This window comes from Sus scrofa, chromosome 13 (genome assembly GCF_000003025.6).
Source record: "Sus scrofa isolate TJ Tabasco breed Duroc chromosome 13, Sscrofa11.1, whole genome shotgun sequence".
Taxonomy (NCBI): Eukaryota; Metazoa; Chordata; class Mammalia; order Artiodactyla; family Suidae; genus Sus; species Sus scrofa.
In genome coordinates, this window is record NC_010455.5 from 137566494 (window position 1) to 137589526 (window position 23033).

The 23033-nt window shown below is 53.3% G+C and overlaps 1 protein-coding gene across 7 annotated transcripts in view; it reads left to right on the top strand.

Moving 5' to 3' along the window:
- Positions 1-20469, top strand: part of SEMA5B (semaphorin 5B) — a 142981-nt gene extending 122512 nt beyond the window's left edge. For all 7 annotated transcript variants that reach the window (XM_021070255.1, XM_021070252.1, XM_021070256.1 and 4 more), the window contains 16 exons: positions 50-263; positions 1435-1720; positions 4846-4981; positions 6086-6293; positions 6409-6616; positions 13914-14031; positions 14159-14340; positions 15698-15841; positions 16045-16192; positions 16325-16550; positions 16753-16971; positions 17729-17899; positions 18001-18150; positions 18471-18515; positions 18951-19156; positions 19395-20469. In XM_021070255.1, coding sequence (XP_020925914.1) covers positions 50-263; positions 1435-1720; positions 4846-4981; positions 6086-6293; positions 6409-6616; positions 13914-14031; positions 14159-14340; positions 15698-15841; positions 16045-16192; positions 16325-16550; positions 16753-16971; positions 17729-17899; positions 18001-18150; positions 18471-18515; positions 18951-19156; positions 19395-19553 — 2820 coding nt within the window. In that variant the 3' untranslated portion in view covers positions 19554-20469. The remainder of the gene's footprint in view (positions 1-49; positions 264-1434; positions 1721-4845; positions 4982-6085; positions 6294-6408; positions 6617-13913; positions 14032-14158; positions 14341-15697; positions 15842-16044; positions 16193-16324; positions 16551-16752; positions 16972-17728; positions 17900-18000; positions 18151-18470; positions 18516-18950; positions 19157-19394) is intronic.

Below are 23033 nucleotides of genomic sequence, written 5' to 3' on the forward strand. Positions count from 1 at the left end.
CAGCCCCAGGGGCTCAGGGAAAAGCACCCCATCTCCTCTTCGTCCCCAGGTGGGGAACCTCAGCCGGACTGTGGAGAAGATCAACGGTGTGGCCCGCTGCCCATATGACCCTCGCCACAACTCCACAGCTGTCATCTCCTCCCAGGGGGAGCTCTACGCGGCCACCGTCATTGACTTCTCAGGTCGGGATCCTGCCATCTACCGTAGCCTGGGCAGTGGGCCACCCCTTCGCACTGCCCAGTATAACTCCAAGTGGCTCAATGGTAAGGAGACCTTGTGTTCGTTTCGAGGGGGGCCCCCTGGTTCTGACACAGCAAGCCCACCCTGACCCCCATCAGTCTTCCTTCCTGCCCATCCTCTAAAAGGGCCCAGAGTAGGGTAGATGGTTTCCCAAGGATCTCAGCCTGTCCAAGATGGACTCGGGTGAGATCACAGATGCCCTGAGGACGCAGCGCAGATGGAAGGCAGGCTGCAAAGACAGAGAAAGAGTTAGGAAGCGATGAGGAGGAAAGGTTATGGGAAAGAAGAGATTTGGGGAGGGCAATATGAGTTTCTTGCCCCTGAGAGCTGAATCTCTGCTTTCCACTAACAAGCTGTGTGGCTTGAGCAAGTACTTGACTTCTCTGTGCTATAATGGTCTCCTATGTAATATGGGGACAATCATAGTTGTATCTCACAGTTTTTTAAGAGGATCAAACAAGGAGTTCCTGCTGTGGCAGTGGGTTAAGAATTCAACTGCAGGAGTTCCTGTGGTGGGAAATTTCAGCCAAAATGAACCCAACTAGTATCCATGAGGATGTGGGTTCAATCCCTGGCCTCGCTCAGTGGGTTCAGGATCCAGTGTTGCTGTGAGCTGTGGTGTAGTTTGAACATGTGGCTTGGAGCGTACATTGCTGCTGCTGTGGTGTAGGTCTGCAGCTACAGCTCCAATTCAATCCCTAGCCTGGGAACTTCTATATGCTGTGGGTGCAGCCCTAAAAAGATGAAAACAAAGAATCCAGCTGCAGATACTCAGGTGGCTACAGAGGTGCAGGTTTGATCCCTGGCCCAGCACAGTGGGTTAAAGGATCCAGTGTTGCCGCAGCTTCAACTCGCACAATTACAACTCAGACTCAGTCCCTGGCCCAGGAACTTCCATATGCCTCGGGTGCAGCCCTTAAAAATATATTTTTTTTTCAGTTAAGAGGATCAAATGAGCTAATCCATATAGTGTCTGGTACATGGTGCTCAGTCATACATGTTAACTATTATTATAACTGCACTTTGTACTGGAGGTGGGAGCAGGGTTAGAGTGCCCCCCCGCCCCCGGTCACCAAGCTGTCGGGGGGTGTCAGGATGCCCAGCTGAGGAAACTGGCCATAGCCGAGTAGTCCCACCTCTGCCCCCTTCCACCCTCCTGGCCTGACCCACCCCTTGTTCCTCTTCTGCCTCCAGAGCCAAACTTTGTAGCAGCCTTCGATATTGGGCTGTTTGCCTACTTCTTCCTGCGGGAGAACGCGGTGGAGCATGACTGTGGGCGCACCGTGTACTCTCGGGTGGCCCGCGTGTGCAAGAATGACGTCGGGGGCCGCTTCCTGCTGGAGGACACGTGGACCACATTCATGAAGGCCCGGCTCAACTGCTCCCGCCCGGGCGAGGTCCCCTTCTACTACAACGAGCTGCAGAGTGCCTTCCACCTGCCCGAGCAGGACCTTATCTACGGGGTCTTCACTACCAACGTGTGAGTCCCTGCCGTCTCCCAACCCCCTGGATGTCAGCGACATGCTCTGACCTGCCCTCACTGCTTGGTGGCCTCAGGCACATCCCTCTCAGAGCCCTGGTTTCTCTTTCTGGAAAACGGGGGTTGCCGTGCCTTCTGCACCGGGTCCTTGGAGGACTGTGTGGCTGAAGGGGTGTGCACCTGCTCTGGGCTGCTGAGAAGGGCAGTCCTGGGCTAGATCTGGGGAAAGTAAAAGGAGCTGGATTGTGGCTCCGTGAAGGAGGAGCTTGCTGGTGATGAAAATGCAACAGGTTGCTTTCCGTGAAGGGATGGCAGCTGCCCCACGGGGGAGACCTGCAGGGCTCCTTACCCTCCCAGCCTCAGGACTCCAGGATCCTGCTACATCGAACGAGCAGAGTTTTCTGGAAGTCCTGACCGCACTGGCCAACACAGGCTGGGAATGAGAACCTTTTGTTTCCTAGGTGTGAGGAAGGGTAAACCCTCTGGAGATTATGAGACCCTCCTTCCGCCACCTCCTTCGTGTAAAGGCTGACCCTTCAGGTGATTTTTGTGTCTGAATGGGCAGCAGAGGCCGAGAAATGTGCGTGTTTGTGCAGGATGCTGTGCAGGGTTCTTTGTAAGAACGTATGAGCCGTAGAATGGTGTTTGCTTTAGGCCCCAGCTGGCGGGCGCTGGATGAGGACCAGGCTAGTGATAGGAAGGACAGTCTCGGGGGTGGACAGGAAGGAGAGTAAAGCAAGGGAGTTGGAGCGGAGAAGCCACAAGGCAAGGACATACACACAGCTCAGCCCACACTGGCCATGGGCTGATGGCTGGGACTTAGCAACCAGCCTGCTGTCAGCAGCAGAAGGTGGACAGGTGGGAGCCAGGAGCAGGAGTCACTGGAGAAGCTTCCAGGGAAAATAATGACATTAGTGTGGCCTGCAAATCATTTCTGTGTTGTGCACCTTCTCCATGCCAGGTGCTTGTCATGGTGAAGGTCAGGGGGCTAGGGGACACATCAGTGAGCAAGAGCAGACCTACCTCTACCCATAAGGAGGTTACGTTCTAGAAAGAGTGGTTATTAAATGCCCAGTTTTAACTGTGATAAATGCTACAAAGGGAAAGGGCAGTGTGCAGGGAAGCCATGATCAGTATGGGGGAAAGGTGATCAGGGAAGACTTCCTGTAGGAAGCGACTGGGAATTGACTAGGGGAGAGGAGCGTTCCAGCCCAAGGGAGCAACATGGACAAAGCTTTGGGGTGGGAGGAAATGTTTGAGGAACTGAGCAGAGAGATGTGAGGCAGGAATCTGGCGGATGAGAGACAAAAGACCAGAGAGTCAGCTAAAGGGTAGGTGTGGGAGAGTATGCCCACGAGGGCTGTGTAGACCACTTTAAGGGTTTTGATCTCCATCGTAAGAAGTTATTGAAGGGTTTGAAGCGGGACCAGGACTAGATTGGATGTGCTTTTTTTTTTTTTTTTTTTTTTTTTTTTGTCTTTTTAGGGCCGCCCCCATGGCACATGGAGGTTCCCAGGCTAGGGGTCAAATCAGAGCTGTAGCTGCCGGCTACAGCCACAGCCACAGCCACACCAGATCTGAGCCATGTCTGCAACCTACACCACAGCTCACGGCGACACCAGATCCTGAACCTACTGAGCGAGGCCAAGGATTGAACCTGCTAGTCAGATTTGTTTCCACTGAGCCACAATGGGAACTCCTGGATGTGCATTTTGTGACACTCATTCCAGCTGCTGTGTGGAGGAAGGCTTAGAGGAGACGGGACAGGCTGCGGGGACAGCACAGCATCCTGGAGGAGACAGTGAGACCTGCGACCAGGCAGAGGGGGAATGAAATACACGCCTTTGGGAGAAGGAGTGGGTGCAGAGAACAGCCCTGGAAGCATGGTGGAGTGGAATCCTCTCTGAACTGTCCACCTCCGACTCATAGAAATGTCTGATTCTGTGACTGAAAGGGATCTGAGAGGTCATCTGGCTCTGAGTGTTGGGCTACAGCACAGATTACTGGTTTAGCAACCAGATTTGTTGTTGTTGAATTTTTTTTTTTTTTAGTCTTTTTTTAGGGCCACATCCATGGCATATGGAGGTTCCCAGGCTAGGGGTTGAATCGGAGCTACAGCTGCCCACCACAGCCACAGCCACAGCAACATAGGATCCAAGCTGTTTCTGCAACCTACACCACAGCTCACAGCAATGCTGGATCTTTTAACCCACTGAGCAAGGCCAGGGATCGAACCTGTGTCCTCATGGATGCTCATTGGGTTTGTTATCGCTAAGCCACGATGGGAACTCCTTGTTTTTTAATAAGGTAGATACAACAGAATCAACTGGAATAAAAATGTCAGAGTATAATATATTTAGTAAGGGTAAGTACTGTTTCATGAAAATTCATTGCAAAATGTATATATGTGCATGTATGTATGTGTCACAGTATAAAATATATTTCTTACTGTGGGCCAGGGACTAAAATGTTTGAAGACCACTGACTCTTTCGCCCTCCCACGGGTAAAGGAAGGGGATAGCAGCACAAAAGGCTCTACCAGTGCTTCTTATCAGTGGGTCTCTCTCAGAGGGTTTCCAGGATGTGAGGGCCATATCTCCTCCTTCTGCGATACCCCCATGGGGCAGAAGCCCCCAGGCTCATCATAGGTGCTTTTTTTTTTAGGGTTGCCCCCACGGAATTGAAAGTTCCTAGGCTAGGGGTCGAATCAGAGCTACAGCTGCCAGCCACAGCCACAGGCAAGCTTTTTTCTTTCTTTTTTTTTTTTTTTTTTTTTTTTTTGCTTTTTAGGGCCATACCCATGGCATATGGAAGCTCCCAGGCCAGGGGTCCAATCAGAACTACAGCCACCAGCCTACGCCACAGCCACAGCAACTCCGGATCCAAGCCGCGTCTGCGACCTACACCACAGCTCACAGGAACGCTGGACCCACTGAGCGAGCAAGGCCAGGGATCAAACCCGAAACCTCATGGTTCCTAGTCAGATTCGTTTGCACTGCACCATCACGGGGCTCCTCATCATAGGTGCTTAATGAGCCTTGGCGCTGTGCCATGCTGTGACTTGACAGCTGGCCATGAGATTTAAGGGGAGGATGCTGAGCATCCCACCATCTCTTGCCTTTCAGAAACAGCATCGCCGCATCTGCTGTCTGCGCCTTCAACCTCAGTGCCATCTCTCAGGCTTTCAATGGCCCGTTTCGCTACCAGGAGAACCCCAGGGCTGCCTGGCTCCCCATCGCCAACCCTATCCCCAATTTCCAGGTACAGCTTCTCCTCGCCTTTCCCTCTCCTCACATATCATCTTCCCCTAGACTACCAGCCATGAGCTAATTCCCAACTGCTTAGCACAAGCCAAATATGTCCCTGCTGGTCTACGCCCATCAGTGGGGTCTGTGATGGTTCCCTAAGAGTGTGGTAACCTCAAGGCTGTGGAGCGAATAAAGGAGAGCAGGTGGGATGCAGAGCAAGGGAGCTTGCTCCGAGCCATCTCTAAATGTGACCCCCCTCACCTCCAGAGAGGCAGAGGAGGTGGGACCTCAGCTCTACTCAGTGTAGGGGATTTGGGGATTTTGGCTGGAGTTTGCTTGCAATCTACCCAGCATGGATACTAATGCCTGGAAGGTCTCTGGGTGCCGGGAGTGGTCAGGGCCCAGCCATGGGTGGTGTGATGAAGGGGAAAGAGCCATGGGACAAAGAAAGCTACGGATGGTTGACTTTCATATCCATCCAACTCCCTGACCCAGGAGCAGTATGGAGCAGGGAGAGACCCCAGGCTTTACAGTTCTACAATCCGGACCCAGATCTAGTGCCCCCAGTGTGTGGCCTTGGGCAAGTCACTGAACCTCCTTGAGTCTCTTTACCCTTATCTGGCACATGGGGATAATACAGTCGACCTCAAAGACTTCAGGTGCCTAGAATGTAGTAGATGCTCAATAAATGGAAGTTGCCATCCAGCTTTGGTGTAGAAGGCATAAGAACCTTGAGCTGATAGGGACTTGGCAGAGGGAGGGCAGGGCTTGGCTCAACACCAGGAAGGGGGCCCCTATGGGTGAAATCACAGGACACTTGTTATCCACAATCAGATGACCCGTTTTTTAGATAAGCCAGTCTCCTTTTCATCTCCCTGTCCTCTTCCCCATCCCCTGGTAGGTCCCTCCTTCCCTACCTTCCCAGCCTTATTTTCCCTTTGTTTCTGAAACAGCTGCATTTCCCTGGAAGAGGATGCAGGGCACCCTGAGGGTGTGTTGGGGGTGGGGGGGGGATCTGGGATTGGAGAATCAGAGTCGGATTGTGAGCAAGGAGGAGGAGATAGGGGATCACTGTCGCCCGGCCTCTGGGCACGCGTGACCCGACTCCCCGCCACAGTGCGGCACCCTGCCCGAGGTGGGCCCCAACGAGAACCTGACGGAGCGCAGCCTGCAGGACGCGCAGCGCCTCTTCCTGATGAGCGAGGCCGTGCAGCCGGTGACACCCGAGCCCTGTGTCACCCAGGACAGCGTGCGCTTCTCACACCTCGTGGTGGACCTCGTGCAGGCCAAGGACACGCTCTACCACGTGCTTTACATCGGCACAGGTGAGCCCGCCCCACCCCGCCCTGCCTGCAACTCCCAGTGGGAGGCGGTTGAGGGGCGGGGGCTGGGCTGCGAAGTTCTGGGGCCTTCAAGGCCACCCTGGTCTGGCCCCTCCAGAGTCAGGCACCATCCTGAAGGCGTTGTCCACGACGAGCCGCAGCCTGCGGGGCTGCTACCTGGAGGAGCTGCACGTGCTGCCCCCCGGGCGCCGGGAGCCTCTGCGCAGCCTGCGCATCCTGCACAGCGCCCGCGCGCTCTTCGTGGGGCTGAGCGACGGCGTGTTGCGGGTCCCGCTCGAGCGGTGCGCCGCCTACCGCAGCCAGGGGTAAGCGGGCGCCGCGGGACAGAGCGTGATGTTTAGCTTCGAAACAGCCCTTCTTCTCCAGAGGAGAGGGCAGAGGGGAGGTGCTCTTGTTGCAGACCCGGCCCTTGGACTCTTTAATCAATAGAAATTGATGAGGCAGAAGGAGAATTTCAGGCAAGTCTTTATTGGAGCTCGTGCTGTGAAAGCAAGTAACAGCTGCTCTTTCTCGCTCTGGGAGAAGAGCTGCTTGGGCCCCTCTTTAAAGAGGGGACAACAGGGGTGGGTCTGTGCGTTCGGCAGGAGGCTTAGCTTAGGCGGTCTGTCCACCCCCTTGGTGCTGCTGTGTGCAGGGATCCTGCTCAGGTACCTGGTTTTTGGTCTTGGCATCTCAGAAATGGCAGCCAGTTGGTGGCCCTTTTGTATTTTATTGTTCATAATTGGTCCGACTGCCCATGTGTCATTTAGTCCCTTATAGTTTTTTTTTTGAATTCTGTTGTTGGAGGAGATGTTTGTCCGTTGCCAGCATTCCGGGAAAGGGTCCCAGGTCCCAGGCTCTCTCACTTTGAGTCAGCCCCCAAGTTTGCTCCTCTAACTTCCCGACTTAAGAGACAGAGAGAGCCTGGCATGGGTGGGGTAGAGGTGAGGACCCACGTGAAGACGGAGCATTCGCATCCCAGCTGCTCTGCCGTCAGTTCTCCCTTCCTTCGCATCAAGTGATTCCCAAGTTTGGCAACAATGACACTGGCATTTGGGAGGGAAACAAAAGCCTATTCCCAAGCCAAATGCAAGCATATCTCAGGCTCCTAATCACATGAAACTACCCTGAGCTGGACGCCCTCATTTTGGAGATAATCAAAAGTTGCCTTTAGCTGGCACAGCCACAGCCACCTGGGCTCCCATGGCCTTTGCAACACAGGGACCTCCTGTCTATGCCCATCTGTCCTCGAGATTTGGGAGACAAATGGCTTCCCTGCTGCCAAGGGTTGTTCTCCAGCTCCAGCGCAGCATGCCAGGAGCTGAAGAGAGGCCTGGAGGGCTGGGAGGAGGCAGAAAGGTCACGGTATTACAGGGTAGAGAGGAAGGGGACAGTGGGCAGACACCCAGGCTCCCCTTGACCCCAACACAGGGCACCATGAGCAAAACACCAGACATTTGCTAAGCACTCCGGTGCTCAGAGTGCGTCACAGGGCTCTCAGCATGAGAGGAGGGAGGCAAGACAGAATAGACCTGGAACACTCTCGTGTCTCTCAGAGCTCTAGCTGTCTGGTTGGGGAGAAAAACCTTGGCCTGAATCTGACATGTGGGGAGAGACTGTGGGTAGAATGAATGGGATACATGTGGGGACATTGGACACACCCGGGTCTCCATCGAAGCTCCATCATCTACCAGCTGTGTGAACTTGAGCAAGTTACTTAACCTTGTGAGCTTCTGCTACCTCACTGGGAAAATAGGGAGAAATTGGTTTGGAGCAGATGATATTTAATTTTGGCAGAGGCATTGAAAGGATTGGGAATAAGACTTATGAAGTGCCTAGTCCAGCGAGTCATCAGTGACAGCTAGTGTCCTTGTTCCTTTTTTATTTTCACAAATGCATTGAGGGGCCCTCCAGCCTCCTGGGCTCCCCTGAGTCTCAGAATCTGTGACATTGAATGTAGTGACATTGAATCTGTGACACTGAAAGTGACATGGACACTGTTTGGCAATGAATCACAGCATTTCCCCCATACCTCGTGTTCTTCTGTAACTCTTGGATATTAAACTTCACATATAATTAAACTTCACATATACCTTGTTCTTTAAGAGGTTATAAATCCTGGAAGGCAAATCTAGTGTCCCAGAATTTTTCATACTCCACCAGGGGGCCACGCCCAGCCCCAGGCACAAAGTGGCCTTCCACATGTGACTCATTCTGCGGTTGATGGATTGTTTGGCCTGAGAGGAGGCTGGTACAGGAGAGGAGTGGGGAACGGGACTGGTGAGTGGATTGGGGCCAGCTGAGGATGCCAAGGGAGGATTTTTGACTTGAATCCATGACTGGAGGCACCAAAGTGGTCTCTGAGCGGCGGAGTGGAGTGACAGGCAGTATGAATAGGTGTTTTATAAAGATCAATCAGACAGTGGTGAGCAGCATTGTCGCGGGGCAGATGGTTCGCCAGCGTGAGCTGCTGTGGCTCTAGGCCAGATATGAAGTCATGGGATCTGCAGTGGAATGAGAGGAAGGACGATGCAGGTGCTTTTCTCCACTCACATGGTGCTGCAGGCAGGGGACAGAGAGGTCACACAGAGTGTCCAGGTGGAACAGCAAGGGAGCCAGAGGTCAGTTTGGAGTCTGATACTTTCATCCTATTTGTTTTCCTGAGTTTGAGATAAGAGCCCTTGATGTGTTCAGTGGAAACCCTGCCATAAAGTTATAGGTGGATCTCAACATGTGAAATATGAGGTCTCGTTATTGCAAAGCTAATAAAATGACCAGAGTAGACAGTGCTGTCACCAGGCTGTGAGCTCCAGGAGTCTGGGAGCCAACTGCCCATCACACTATATAAGGATTTGTGCTATTGGAGTTCCCACTGTGGTGCGGTGGGTTAAGAATCCAATTGCAGCAGCTCAGGTTGCTGCAGAGAGGCAAGTGCAATCCCTGGCCCGGCCTGATGTAGGTCACAGCTATAGCTGTGATTCAGTACCTGGCCCAGGAACTTCCACACACCACAGGTGCAGCCAAAAAAAAAAAAAAAAATTTGTGCTGTTTTGAGGCAGTTTGTCATAGGGTTTTACTGTGTCACACGATAGACATTTCACACTGTTTTCCTCATTCCTCCCCAAGCTGGCAGGAAGCTGAGGGGGGTAAGCAGAGGCCCATTCAGGTCCCTGGCTCTGCCCAGAATCCAGGGCCTTGTCTCAAGCCCCCTCCTTTCACCCAGGCCAGGCTCAGCCCCATGGGGCACCACCAGGACCCTGGCCTGGCCAGAGAGAGCCCAGGGCTCAAGGAGGAGGAGCAGAGGAAATGAACCCCTGACTGGCTCTACAAAGCAGACATTTGATGCGTGAAGAACTGTCCCCTTCCTCCCTCCACCAGGCCTTTTATGCTGCCTTGGAGGGAGGGGTCCCTCTCAGCCAGCTCCTCCCAACCTCGCTCCCTGGCAGGGGGTCTGGCCCCCTTCTCCCCCCTGCTGCCATCATAAGTAATGGCCACTTGCTCCCAAGCTCCACCCTGGACAGCTCCCATTGTGAAACTATTGCTATACAGCACTGGAATCCGCCTGCTTGCAAATTCCGCCATCCATCTCTGTCCTGCCTCAGAGCCCATGGAATAAACCTGTTCCCTTTTGTAACGGCTGCTTGAGACATTGCCATAAAAAAGACATGATGATATATTAGTGGTCTGATGGCTGCTTTTGTGAAAGGAACTCTAAACTGCCCCCATTCCTACAGTCTGAGACACACTTTAACTCGCCTCTGCTTGGAGCTTTAATGTTCTTAAGACCCTCTCTGCTCTGTAAGCTTTGCAGTGAACTTTGGCCAAAAGCAGCGGATGTGGACAAGAAGAGAACTCAGACCCTGGCACCGGGGGAGTCTTGCAAGTCCCCTCAGGGGACCGGGGCGGTGCAGGGCAGGGCAGGTGTCTGGGGAGAACCTGGTCTCCTCTTTCTTCTCTGGGGCAGTTGAGAGCAGGAGAGGCTGAGAGGGTGAGGGAGCCTGAGTGGCCAGCATCCCCTCTGCATTTGTCTTTGCTCTTTTCGTATCCCGTCCTGCATTGGAAAGGCAAGGCGCTTCATCTCTTGCCTTAGGAACCCTGACCAGAGTGGCCCCAGGACAGCCGTTCTAATGCCATTCATTGCAGTCCCTGGGGAGGGTTTCAAAAACCTCAGTGCCTGGGCCTGCGCTAGCCCAGAAGGCCCAGAAATAGGCAGGTTTTCTGTTTTGCTTGCTTAAGCTTTTTAAAAGATCCCCAGGAGATTCTAATTTGCAGTCAGGGCTGGAAACAACTGTTCTAGAACTTGTTAGGCCCTAGATGAAAGAAGTAGCATGAGGCAAAACTGCTTTCTTCCAGAATCTTCTGTTTTTATCTTGTGTAACCCAATTCAGATGTTCTGCTGTTATCCGTTCTCTCTACTGGCAGACAGTTATTTTTGATGGATAGAATCTTAGGTAATATTATTAATATTTATCACTAGTCACGGCTAGTTATTTTTTATTATTTAATTTGTGTTGCTTATAAAGTGCCAAATCATGTTTCTAGCGTTTGATACCCATTTTTTTCTTTTTCTTTCTTTCTTTTCTCTTTCTTTCTTTTTTTTTTTTTTTTTTTTTTTTTTTTTTTTTTTTGCTTTTTAGGGCTGCATTAGCAGCATATGGAAGTTCCCAGGCTAGGGGTTGAATTAGAGCTACAGTTGCCAGCCTACACCATAGCCTTAGCAATGCCAGATCCTTAACCCACTGATCGAGGTGGGGAATTGAGCCTGTGTCCTCCTGGATACTAGTTGGGTTCATTACCACTCAGCCACGATGGGACATCCTGATACACATTTCTGAGAGCTGAGGGAAATATACATGGGAGTAGTCTTTTTTTTTTTTTTTTTTGTCTTTTTGGCATTTCTTGGGCCGCTCCCGCGGCATATGGAGGTTCCCAGGCTAGGGGTCTAATCGGAGGTGTAGCCACCAGCCTATGCCAGGGCCACAGCAACACAGGATCCAAGCCACGTCTGCAACTTATACCACAGCTCACAGCAACGCCAGATCGTTAACCCACTGAGCAAGGGCAGGGATCGAACCCGCAACCTCATGGTTCCTAGTCGGATTCGTTAACCACTGCGCCACGACGGGAACTCCAGGGGAGTAGCCTTTATTGAGTTCTGATTGGCTAAATCTGCTAGCAGGAAGGTTGGCCCAAATGTCAACCAGTGAACAGAACCTCAAAACCACAGATTGAGGAGTTCCCATTTTGGCTCATGTGGGTTCAGAACCTGACTAGTATCCATGAGGACACAGGTTTGATCCCTCACCTCACTCAGTGGGTTAAGGATCTGGCAATGCCACAAGCTGTGGTATAGGTCGAAGACTCAGCTCAGATCTGGTGTTGCTGTGGCTGTGGCTGTGGTGTAAAGCTGGCAGCTACAGCTTCGATTTGACTCCTAGCCTGGGAACTTCCATATGTTGCAGGTCTGACCCTAAAAAGAAAAAAAAGAACAACACAGGGTGCCAGGATTACTTTTGTATGTGTATTTAGTCCCTTGATGTCTAGTTTGATGCATTTGCTGGTGAAATACACCCAAATCAAACCATTGATCCCAGATGAAAATATGAGCACCTGTGCATTGTATAATTTATGCAAATTGTCCTTGAGAGAATGAAGTAGAAACACAGTCTTGAGAAACAGGTGAGTGTTCTGAATTCCCAAGTGTGCTGAATTCTAGGGTGTCCAGGGATGTTGTCTCCCACTGAAACCCTGCCTCCCTTATGTGAGGTCACGGGTTGCTGGAACAAGGGACAACACTGTCTTCAACCTCCTCTGGTGACAAAGGGGAGCCCCACCCCTTTCTTTATAAAGTCTCCATGTAGCCTCTTTCCTTCTAGAGCCTGACATGATCTATCGAACTCATTGAAAATAGAACTCACCTGATAGGTGACTATCCCTAAGCTTCAAGAGAAAAGAAAGATTCTGTCCTGGAGACACCCAAAGGGGCAGCCTTTTGGCTCCTTTGTGTATCCCCTTAGCAGCCTTGGCCCCTTTGGCCAATGGAAGATCCCTTGGCAGACTCATGTCATGGCATGGGCTCCCCCAACCTCCTTGTCACCCAGCGCCTCCTTCACCCCAAGCCTCTTCTGTTTTCTAGCCTCCGATCTCTGCCCCCTCTCCCCGCCCCAGTGTTCTCCTAGACTCTCTGCAGCCAGGGCCAGTCTTTGGGGGTGTGCATCAGTGTGCGAAGTGTTCCTTCTCCTGGCTTGTTTCGGATAAATCAGCCCCGAGGACCTGCCTTGGAACAAGAACCTGGGATGTTACCCCTGGCTTATCCCAGCCTGAGCTCCTTTTTTTTTTTTTTTTTTTTTTTTTTTCCTTCGGCCATGCTCTTGGCATGCAGAAGTTCCCGGGCCAGGGGTCAAACCCAAGCCACAGCAGCGACAATGCCAAATCCTTAATGGCTAGGCCACCAGGGAACTCCACGTGCTCTTTTTTTTCTTTTTTTTTTGGGGGGGGGCACACTGTATATGGAGTTCCCAGGCCATCGATCAGGTCCGAGCCATAGTTGCAACCTATGTGGCAGCATCAGCAATGCTGGATCCTTTAACTCTCTGTGCTGGACCAGGGATTGAACCTGTGTCCTGGTGCTGCAGGAATGCTACGAATCCCTTGCACTATAGCGGGAACTCCCATGAACTCATTCTTATGATGCCAATGCATTGGACTCTGGGTCCTGCCACAGAGCAGCACAAGCATGTAGACACCCCAGGTGACCCTGGACTATGCCTAGGTGTCCCCTGACCCCACACCTGTGTTTTGAGGCAGGTGCCCACGTTCACTCAGTGTGTGAAGTCAGACACAGCCTCCAGCTGGGAGGCAGGAAAGTGAGGGGAAGAGGGTGGTGGGGAGGTCTAGGTTCTAGTCCCAGCTCTGCCATGTACAGTCTGCGTGATCTTGGGGAAATGCCTCTTCCCTTCCCTGTGACTCTTCCTTTGTACAATGAAAGGGTTGTATTATGGATCCCAGTGATTCTCAGTCTGGCTCCCGTTAGAATCACCCTGGAGCTTTTAAATCTCCAACTCGCCCACCTGCCCAGAGATTCTTGTCTGGAATGGGCCCAGGTCTCAGCATTTTTTAAAAAGCTCCTTTGGTGATTGTCATGTGCAGCCAGGGTTGAGGAGCACAGGGCCAGAGCAGCTGTAAGGTCCTTTCCATTGGTATAATCATAGTGTCTGACAGAGAGGAACTACCTCGTTAGATAGCTCTTCCCCACAGCTTCACCCATGGGCCCAGATGAGGAGGGCAGGGCACCCAGACTCAGGGAAGACAGAAGTCTCTGGGTCAAATGTGTGGGTATTGGAGCACAAGAGCACGAGCCCAGGCCCAGCTCTCTGGGTTCCTCCCATGAAACATGGGGATAACAACAGGGCTATTTATTGAATTGTTGTATTGACTTAACTCATGCTTGTCAAGTGCTTAAGATGATGCCTGGCACAAAGTACTCCGTGAACTTAGTCATTGCTGTGGAGGACACCTGGATGAGAGGGTTCCCAGAGGAGAGCGTCCAGGTGTATTCTTGGGACGCAGGTGAGGGAGGGGGGGAATGCAGCGGGCTTGAGCCTCTGGACCTCTGTCTGGCAGGGCTTGCCTGGAGGCACGGGACCCGTACTGCGGCTGGGATGGGAAGCAGCAGCGTTGCAGCACGCTTGAGGACAGCTCCAATATGAGCCTCTGGACCCAGAACATCACAGAGTGTCCTGTGAGAACCCTTTCATACCCCCTACCAGCCTCTGACTCCCCATCTGTGTCCCCACATCCCTGGGACCTTGTGCCTTCCCTGCCTCTGTCTTGTGTGACAGGGTCTTGTTCCCGATGTGTGTCTCCAGGTGCGAAATGTGACTCGGGATGGGAGCTTCGGCCCGTGGTCACCATGGCAACCATGTGAGCACTTAGATGGGGACACCTCAGGCTCTTGCCTGTGTCGGGCCCGAGCCTGTGACTCCCCCCGGCCCCGCTGTGGGGGCCGAGACTGCCTGGGCCCAGCCATTCACATTGCCAACTGTTCCAGGTATGTGAAGAGACAGGGCTTGCCGGCGGTAGCCTTGGAATGGAGTGGGGGAGTGGAGGAACCGGGGCATCTCCAGCCAGATGTTTGCACCAAGGGACAGAAAACACTTCAGGGCTGTGCAGGGGACTGGACTGGTGGCTGATGTCTGAGGCAGGGAACACAAGCCCTGGGAGAGTTTCCACTCCAGTGGGAGAGCGGTTTCCACCTTGTGGATGCTCTGTGAACGAAAAGGAAGTCTGCATAGGCATGGGAGTCACGCCTAGACAAATCATAGCCTCAGTAAGCCTCGCCGTCCCAAACAGGAGGGACAACATGGGATGGTGGTGGTGCCCTAACCACGCTGAGCTTCTTTAAATGAGGGTGACAGTGCCCACTCTCAGGGTTGTTGGGAAGGTTAAATGAGACCATAATATTTATATATATGGAGTGCTTTTATACTGCCTACTACCTGTGGCCTCCCTAAAGTGGTTAAAATAAATAATAATTCTAGACACTCTTAAAATAACTTTATATACATTGGAATTCCCTTTGTGGCGCAGTGGTTAATGAACCCGACTAGGATCCATGAGGATGCGGGTTCAATCCCTGGCCTCGCTCAGTGGGTTAAGGATCCAATGTTGCCATGAGCTGTGGTGTAGGTTGCAGACGTGGCTCGGATCCCGAGGTGCTGTGGCTGTGGTGTCGGCCAGGAACTGTGGCTCTGATTCAACCCCTACCTGGGAACTTCCATATGCTGCTGGTGCGGCCCTAAAAAGACAAAGAAAAAAAAAAAGAAAATTAAAAACCCAATTTTATATATGTTTATTAATTTAACCATCACAACCACCTCATGGAGTAGGAATATAATCACTGTCCTCATAAGAGTATGATGAAGCACAGAAGGTTTTGGTAACTTGCCCAGCCTCAAACAGCCAGTAAGTGGTAGAGCCAACATTTGAAAATTGCAGTTAAAAGAGACAAGAGTGGGTGGTGTCTTGAGGTTTGAGCAAAGCATGTGCAATAGTAGAACTGAGCACATGAGTTTGAGTGCAAGGGTCTGCCAACCAACAAGGCTGAGACAAAGGCTGCAGATGGGAATGGCCTTCTCAAGACTGTGTCCTTTGCCCCTGAGAGTAGAGGCCATGTCCTGTCTCTGTGCTCTAACTCTGAGTACAGCCTGATGTAGGGAAGAAGGCGCTCAATCCATGTTGGAAGAATGAACAAATGAATGAATGAAGAGGGCCCGGTTTAGGAGATACCTTCTGTCAGTGTCTGGCACTTCCTGACAACAATACAAAATCCATCCATGCAGATGTAATTAGTTCTGAGAAACTAGGGTCAGAGGGTCATTTGTCTCTGTCCCCTCGGGCCCCACCAGGAACGGGGCGTGGACCCCGTGGTCGTCGTGGGCCCTGTGCAGCACGTCCTGTGGGATTGGATTCCAGGTCCGCCAGCGAAGTTGCAGCAACCCTGCTCCGCGCCACGGGGGCCGCATCTGCGTGGGCAAGAGCCGGGAGGAGCGGTGAGCTAGGGTGTGGATGGAGGTTTCTGAGACAAGCCAGCCCCGAAGTCCCAGACTTTCCAGATGCCCGAAAAGGTGGCCTGGATTCTCCGGGTGATCTGGTGGTCTCTCGTTCTTCCCGGTCTCGCAGTCCCAGTGAGCTCTTGTGAGGGAAGCGGGTGCCCGCTCCCTGGAGTGATGACACCTCCCCCTCTTCCCCTCAGATTCTGTAACGAGAACACGCCTTGCCCAGTGCCCATCTTCTGGGCATCTTGGGGCTCCTGGAGCAAGTGCAGCAGCAACTGTGGTGGCGGCGTGCAGTCGCGGAGTCGGGCCTGTGAGAATGGCAACTCCTGCCCAGGCTGCGGAATGGTGAGGGCGGGGCGGGGTTGAGGTGGGCGCTGGATGCTTGGACCTCGAGCCAAAGGGTGGGGAGGTGGGGCCAGAGCGCAGGGCAGGCCTGGGCTTGGAGGCTCTAAAACAACACTGGCTCCCATCCCAAAGGAGTTCAAGACATGCAACCCCGAGGGCTGCCCCGAAGTCCGGCGCAACACACCGTGGACGCCTTGGCTGCCCGTGAACGTGACCCAGGGAGGGGCGCGGCAGGAGCAGCGCTTCCGCTTCACATGTCGCGCGCCCCTGCCTGATCCCCACGGCCTGCAGTTTGGCAGGAGGAGAGTGGAGACCCGAACCTGCCCTGCAGACGGCTCCGGAGCCTGTGACACTGATGGTACAGCCCTGTGCCTCCCTACTCTCCACCCTCCTTCCCAGGCTCTGAGTGATGGCGCGGGGTGGAGGCCGGGGGTGAGAGCAGATGGAGGAGGGGGCGGAGAAGGGACGCGCGGTTTGGAAGAAGGCTGGAGGCCTTTGGGCTGCCATGGGGGCCGCTGGGCGCCCTCTGTGGCTGAGACCAGCCCTCTCCATCCCCCCAGCCCTGGTGGAGGATCTCCTGCGTAGCGGGGGCACCTCCTCGCACACAGTTAGCGGGGGCTGGGCCGCCTGGGGCCCGTGGTCATCCTGCTCCCGGGACTGCGAGCTGGGCTTCCGCGTCCGCAAGAGAACATGCACGAACCCGGAGCCCCGCAATGGGGGTCTGCCCTGCGTGGGGGACGCTGCAGAGTACCAGGACTGCAACCCCCAGGCTTGTCCAGGTAACCCTCCGCTAAGGAATTTTGGCCACGGGAACCCTCCTCGCCCCGGGAACCCCGATCTGGGAGATTCCCAGGTCTACGCAGGAGGCTACAACTCATGCCTGAAAACCTTTCCTCCCAGCCGACTATCTACAAGGCAAGGCGGGCCCCACAGAGTAACTTTTTGCCCTGAACATGGACACAGCAACTCCCCACCCCCACCCCCCACCACACCAGGGCGTTTCCTCACCCTCTGGGTTGCTTGATTTGAGGCAGTGTTGGTTTGTGGGGTTTGGTATTTTTTTTGTCTTTTTGCCTTTTCTTGGGCCGCTCCCGTGCCGTATGGAGGTTCCCAGGCTAGGGGTCGAATTGGAGCTGTAGCCACAGGCCTAAGCCAGAGCCACAGCAACGCGGGATCCCAGCCTCCTCTACAACCTACAGCACAGCTCATGGCAACGCCAGATCCTTAACCCACTGAGAGAGGCCAGGGATCGAACCCACAACCTCATGGTTCCTAGTCAGATTCGTCAACCACTGCACCACGATGGGAATTCCGAGGCAGTGTTGGGTTTTGATGTCTCTTCTGCAGCCTGCATTTCCCCGGCTTCTGCTGAGGGGAGGGGGCATTCTCTAACAGTGGGGTGTAGGGGTGAGGTGGGGTGATGCTGAGGGCAGCGTGGCCCAGGGCAGAGTGGCCGTAGCCTGGGATGGAGCAGAAGACTGTCTTGGCCCCTGCCTGCATCTGCAGTCTCTCTTCCCACACCCCATCCCTTTGCAGTACGGGGCGCCTGGTCCTGCTGGACCTCATGGTCCCCATGCTCAGCCTCATGCGGTGGCGGCCACTATCAACGCACCCGTTCCTGCACCAGCCCCGCACCCTCCCCAGGTGAGGACATCTGTCTCGGGCTGCACACGGAGGAGGCACTGTGTGCCACACAGGCCTGCCCAGGTATGAGGGCATCTGGCAAAGGCTGGGGAGCCCCTAGGAACCTGCCCATCCCCACTAGGGGGTCCCAGGTGGTTAACCTCTCCCCAACCCACAACCCACAGAAGGCTGGTCGCCGTGGTCCGAGTGGAGTGCATGCACCGAGGATGGAGTCCAGAGCCGCAGCCGGCACTGTGAGGAGCTGGTCCCCGGGCCCAGCACCTGTGCTGGAAACAGCAGTCAGAGCCGCCCCTGCCCCTACAGTGAGATTCCCGGTAAGTCTTCGAGCCAGCACCGTCACACCAACCCTTTCCACCCTGAACCCCCAACTTCCCTCCTCTTCTAAAGGATCCTGGCAATGCAAGATGAGACACCAGGGTGGGAGGTGTGCACTCATCATCTAGTGACTGGGCCAGCCTTTGTTGGAGGTGGGGTCTGGGTGGAGACAAAGGGGAATGAAGGTCCCCAGGCCCAGTCCCACAGGTCTCTGCTGCCCCAAACGTCCTCCCAGAGGCACCCAGAGCCCGGGGTGGGGGGAGGGACCCATCTCATCTCCTCCTTGCCACTAATACCCACTCTGCTTGTCTTCCTGCAGTGATCCTACCTGCCTCCAGTGTGGACGAGGCCACTGGCTGTGGAGGTAAAAGGAATCTGCCCCACTTCAAGATGCTGCCCTTCTGTCCCCACCCCCATTGTCCTCCCTCCTCCTCCCCTCCACCTCCACCTCCAGGAGGAGACCCACCTACTCTGAAATCTGGAGTTTCTCTGCTTCTCACTCCCCAGACACATAAACCTTTTTGGGGTCCCACACTGCTTTGGACGGTGTGTAGGGAAGTCTGGGGAGTTCCAAGCAGGGCCCCCAACTAGGAGGTGGTCGTCAAGAAGAGTCACCCTACTCCACACCCCTGGCTTCCTCCTCTGCTCCAAGCCACAGCTGGTCCTGTGAGACAGGCCCCTGGTGACAGGCCACCCCACCTCCCTGTCCCTGAGGGCTCTGGCCTTAAGGTCCTTTCCTTTATGTCTCAGTCTCCTCCTGGGAGGCCCTTTCCTTACTGCTCACTTCTCTCTCTCTCAGGGTTCAGTCTCATCCATCTGGTGGCCACAGGCATCTCCTGCTTCCTTGGCTCTGGGCTGCTGACCTTGGCAGTGTACCTGTCCTGCCAGCATTGCCAGCACCAGTCCCAGGAGTCCACGCTTGTCCATCCTGCCACCCCCAACCACCTGCACTACAAGGGTGGGGGCACCCCCAAGAATGAGAAGTACACACCCATGGAATTCAAGGTGGGCGCTCTCAAGTAGAAACAGAGGGCAGGGTGAAGGGTGCAGCTGTCCCTAGTCCTAAGCTGGGCGTAACTGGGCTGGACACTCGGGAGGGAACAGGGGTGCTGTGAATGGAACACGGTGTCAGCAGACAGAATGTTCTCTCCTTGATGGGCTTCTGATCTCCTTGACCTGACGTGTGCCCTTTCCCCATCTCTCCCTTCACCCTTTTCTCTCTGGCTTCTTCCTTCTTCCGCAGACTCTGAACAAGAATAACTTGATTCCTGATGACAGAGCCAACTTCTACCCATTGCAGCAGACCAACGTGTACACGACCACCTACTACCCAAGTCCCCTGAACAAACACAGCTTCCGGCCCGAGGCCTCCCCTGGACAACGGTGCTTCCCCAACAGCTGATACCACTGTCCCGGGGACTTGGGCTCCTGCCTTCTGAAGGCACAGAGCACGTGGAGATGGGACGATGGAGCCAGTTTGGTTTTCTCCCTCTGCACGAGGCTGAGAACTTGCTGCCTTGCCTTGTGGGGGTCCCATCTGGCTTCCGAGAGCTCTGGCTGGCAGGGACCCTGGGGGAGAGGTCTGGCTTTGGGCAGGCACATGGCTGCCGTTCCAGCTCAGCCCAGGTCTCTCATGGCCTCCTTGCACCCCACCTTCACGCTGATCTCCCCTGCCACGTCCAGGCTGTGGACCTACTAGGCATGTGAGGGAATTGGAGAGTGGAGATGGCAGGAGGGCAGGCTCTTAGGTTTGGGTCGGAAATGATGGCCCCTGTGGCCATCGTAGGCTGAGGCTGCTCCTCTCTGGCTGGCCCCAGGAAGGGCCTGGGCCACATCCTGGTTGTATCTAAAAGAAACTAATCAAATGGCCCCAGAAGCTCTGGCTTCTCTGCCCAGGGCTGGGTCATTGTGGTGCTGCCCCAGTGTGACATGGGGACCAAGGCCCGGTGGTCCACCTTTGCCTAGCAGTCTGTACTTTGCCCGGAGACATGCCTCTGGGCAGAGGCAGTGAGGACTGGGGACTGGAACTGATCTTTGCTGAGAAGTCCTTTACTCTGGGCTGCGTTCCCCAGCCTTGCCCTCAGAATGCAGGGAAGGTGGCCCAGGAGAAAGGGAGATGGGAATCCAGCCTCCGTGCTGCTCTGGAGACGACCTTCCAGGTGCTGCTCCACAGAGCTGAGACCTGCCTGGGAGTCTCTGCTGGCCCCTCATTTGTTCAGGAACACACACACGTACACACCCAATCACAATCTGCTGCAGCCACAAAAAGGATGTTGGGCTGTGGTGTTATTAATTAAAGATGATGTCGAGTCTCCAAATGTAACATTGTCTTCCTGGGTGTGTGTGGGGGTTGTAGTCAATTAGAGCAATGCCCTGGGGTGACAGATGGTCTTGTCGGGGTGGAAGAGATGACCCACATAGAGAGTTTGACTTTAATAGAGGGTAGTTTTCCATGTGCGAATGTGTCTAAACACACACACACACACACACACACACACACACACACACACACATTGCCCTAAACCCTTGTTGGAAAAGAGATGAGGGACAAACACATTCACAAGTAGGGACACAAGGTACACCAAGGGGAACACGGTAGGAGAGATTTCTGCACATTCTCGTAGCGGCACTAACAGGCTCTGCAGTGGCGACGTGTGAGTCCAGCGGGGAAGTACTGATGAGGGCTATTTTGTGAGGTATTTACATTGCTGAGTTTACTAAAACCAAAATTGACTGAGCAATGAGTAAATCTGTGAGGTGGGGGACGCTCACTCTAGTTTTTGCTGCATTAAAGCAAAATAGCCAGCCGCAGAGCCTCAGCCCACTAAATCCATGCCACTATTTGGGGTGAGATGAATGGACATGTTAAATTTAGAGAGCAATTTCCTGACTTAATTGGCTGGATCAATTCTTATAGGATTCCCAGCAAAATCCACTTGTAGGTCGGGCTGTAAAGCATGAGATCCCCGTGGTAGAAGAGGCGGTGGGTCTTGGGGAGGGAAGAAGGGGGAAGGAAAGAGCATTCCTGGAGCTGGTGTCTTGAAGTCCCTTGTACTTACTGGGACAATTGCAAAGCAGTGACTTCAGGCCAAGGCAGAGCCCAATCTGAGCAAGCTCAGGGGACGTAGGGGTTTTTCTGCAATTGGGGGGTTCCTCACTGGGTTCCTGTTCACCCCGTGAACCAGAGCTTGTAGGGAGTGTTAGATCTTGGAGTTTTAAATTCCCTTGGACCTGGTAGAGCCAGTGAAGTTCAAGAGTGTTCTAGGGCCCAGGGTGCCTGCTTTCCCAGGGCTACTCATAAAAGTCCAAGTAGAAATGCTGGCAGGTCTCTAGGAAGCAGTTGTGAAGAACTCCCAGGTCATGCCCAGCCACCGTTGACTGGAATGGCATCAGTGGAATGGAAACCCATGTGTGTCATGGCAAACACACACCATGCATGTATACGTGGGCACACATACACTGTGAACACTGTTTGTAAAAACTGTTGTGTGTTTGGAGGCATAACTTTTCATAATGCAGGAAATGAGCAGATCAGCTTGCATGGTTGGCAAAGGCTGCTTCATAACCAGTCCTGGCCCAGAGGAGAGGAAGCTGGGAATGGACTCTGACAAGGAAGGTGTGATGCTCTCTGGCAGGTGCTTGAGGTGACACGGATGGCTGCCTGTTGTCAGGAAGCTGAGGTATGAAAGATAAGGGGGATTTATAGGCCCAGCTGGCTCAGCAAGAACCTCTAGCAAGAGGGAAGAAGTTGCCTGGTTTGGTGTTTCAGGCCTTCTTGGGCCCTCTTATCTTTAAATAACGTTGTGTGTGTGTGTACATTTTCTTCTTATTAAAGTAATACATCTTCATGGAAGAAAATTTAGGGGGTAAAAGAAACTAAGAAATGTAATCACAGTTATATTAAAAACCAAGTCAGAGACTTAGGGATTTTAAATAGTGGTATCTCAATATCACTCCAAAAACAAAGAGAACAAAAAACAAAAGCTCTGTTGCTATTTTCAATAAAACTAGGATGTATCTGTAATCCCAAATCATAATACATAAAGACAGAAAACAAGTGGAGGAATAGTTTTCATCTAGTGGACTGGATGTGGGTCAAACCTGAGCAGATAAACAATTTCAGAAAGAATCAGAAATTAGAGGAACGAAGTATCAGGTTAAGGTAAGAGCCTGGAAAGAGAGACTTTGGTTGAAAATCTGTGTGTAAGCTTTAGCCAGACCTCAAGTTGTGGTCACTCTCAACCCTCACAGCTAAGTCACCACTCCTCCATCTTCACAGAGGATGTTCCTTTGAGATACTGAACCAGAGAGACCCTGAACATGAGAATACCAGGCTCCACGGTGAGTGTGTGATGAGGGGCTGTTTGGACAGCTGTGGGGGCTAGGGAACAGACTCCTATTATCAATGGAATTCAGCAATGCCTTTTCCAGCTAACTTCCAGACTCTGGCACCCAGATTTCTTCCCCTCCTATTTTCCTAGACAGAAGATAAGAAGATGATTCTTTGGGCTGCTGAATATTCCCGAGAGCTTTGCTTCCAGTGGCCTTCCCTTGCAGCAAGCCACATTCAGCCCTGTTTTCCCAGGATGTTCTCCAAGAACTGCAGTCAGGCTGCTACTATTCTGAGCAAGTCTACTTTGGAGAACCAGGATTGGAGAGCCACCCCTCTTCCTACAGATTTCCACTATGAGACTGAAAGACTTGTCCAGCTGCATCTCAAACCAGGCACCAGGTTCCTCAAGATGGCCCAAGGCCAGAGGGCAGGGACTGAGCATTATGAAGAAATTGAAGCCTATGATTACAACAACCCTAACAACACCTCCAACTTTTTCCCTGGATTACATGCTGCTGAGAGTGATGATGAAGAGTCAGAGGACTTATC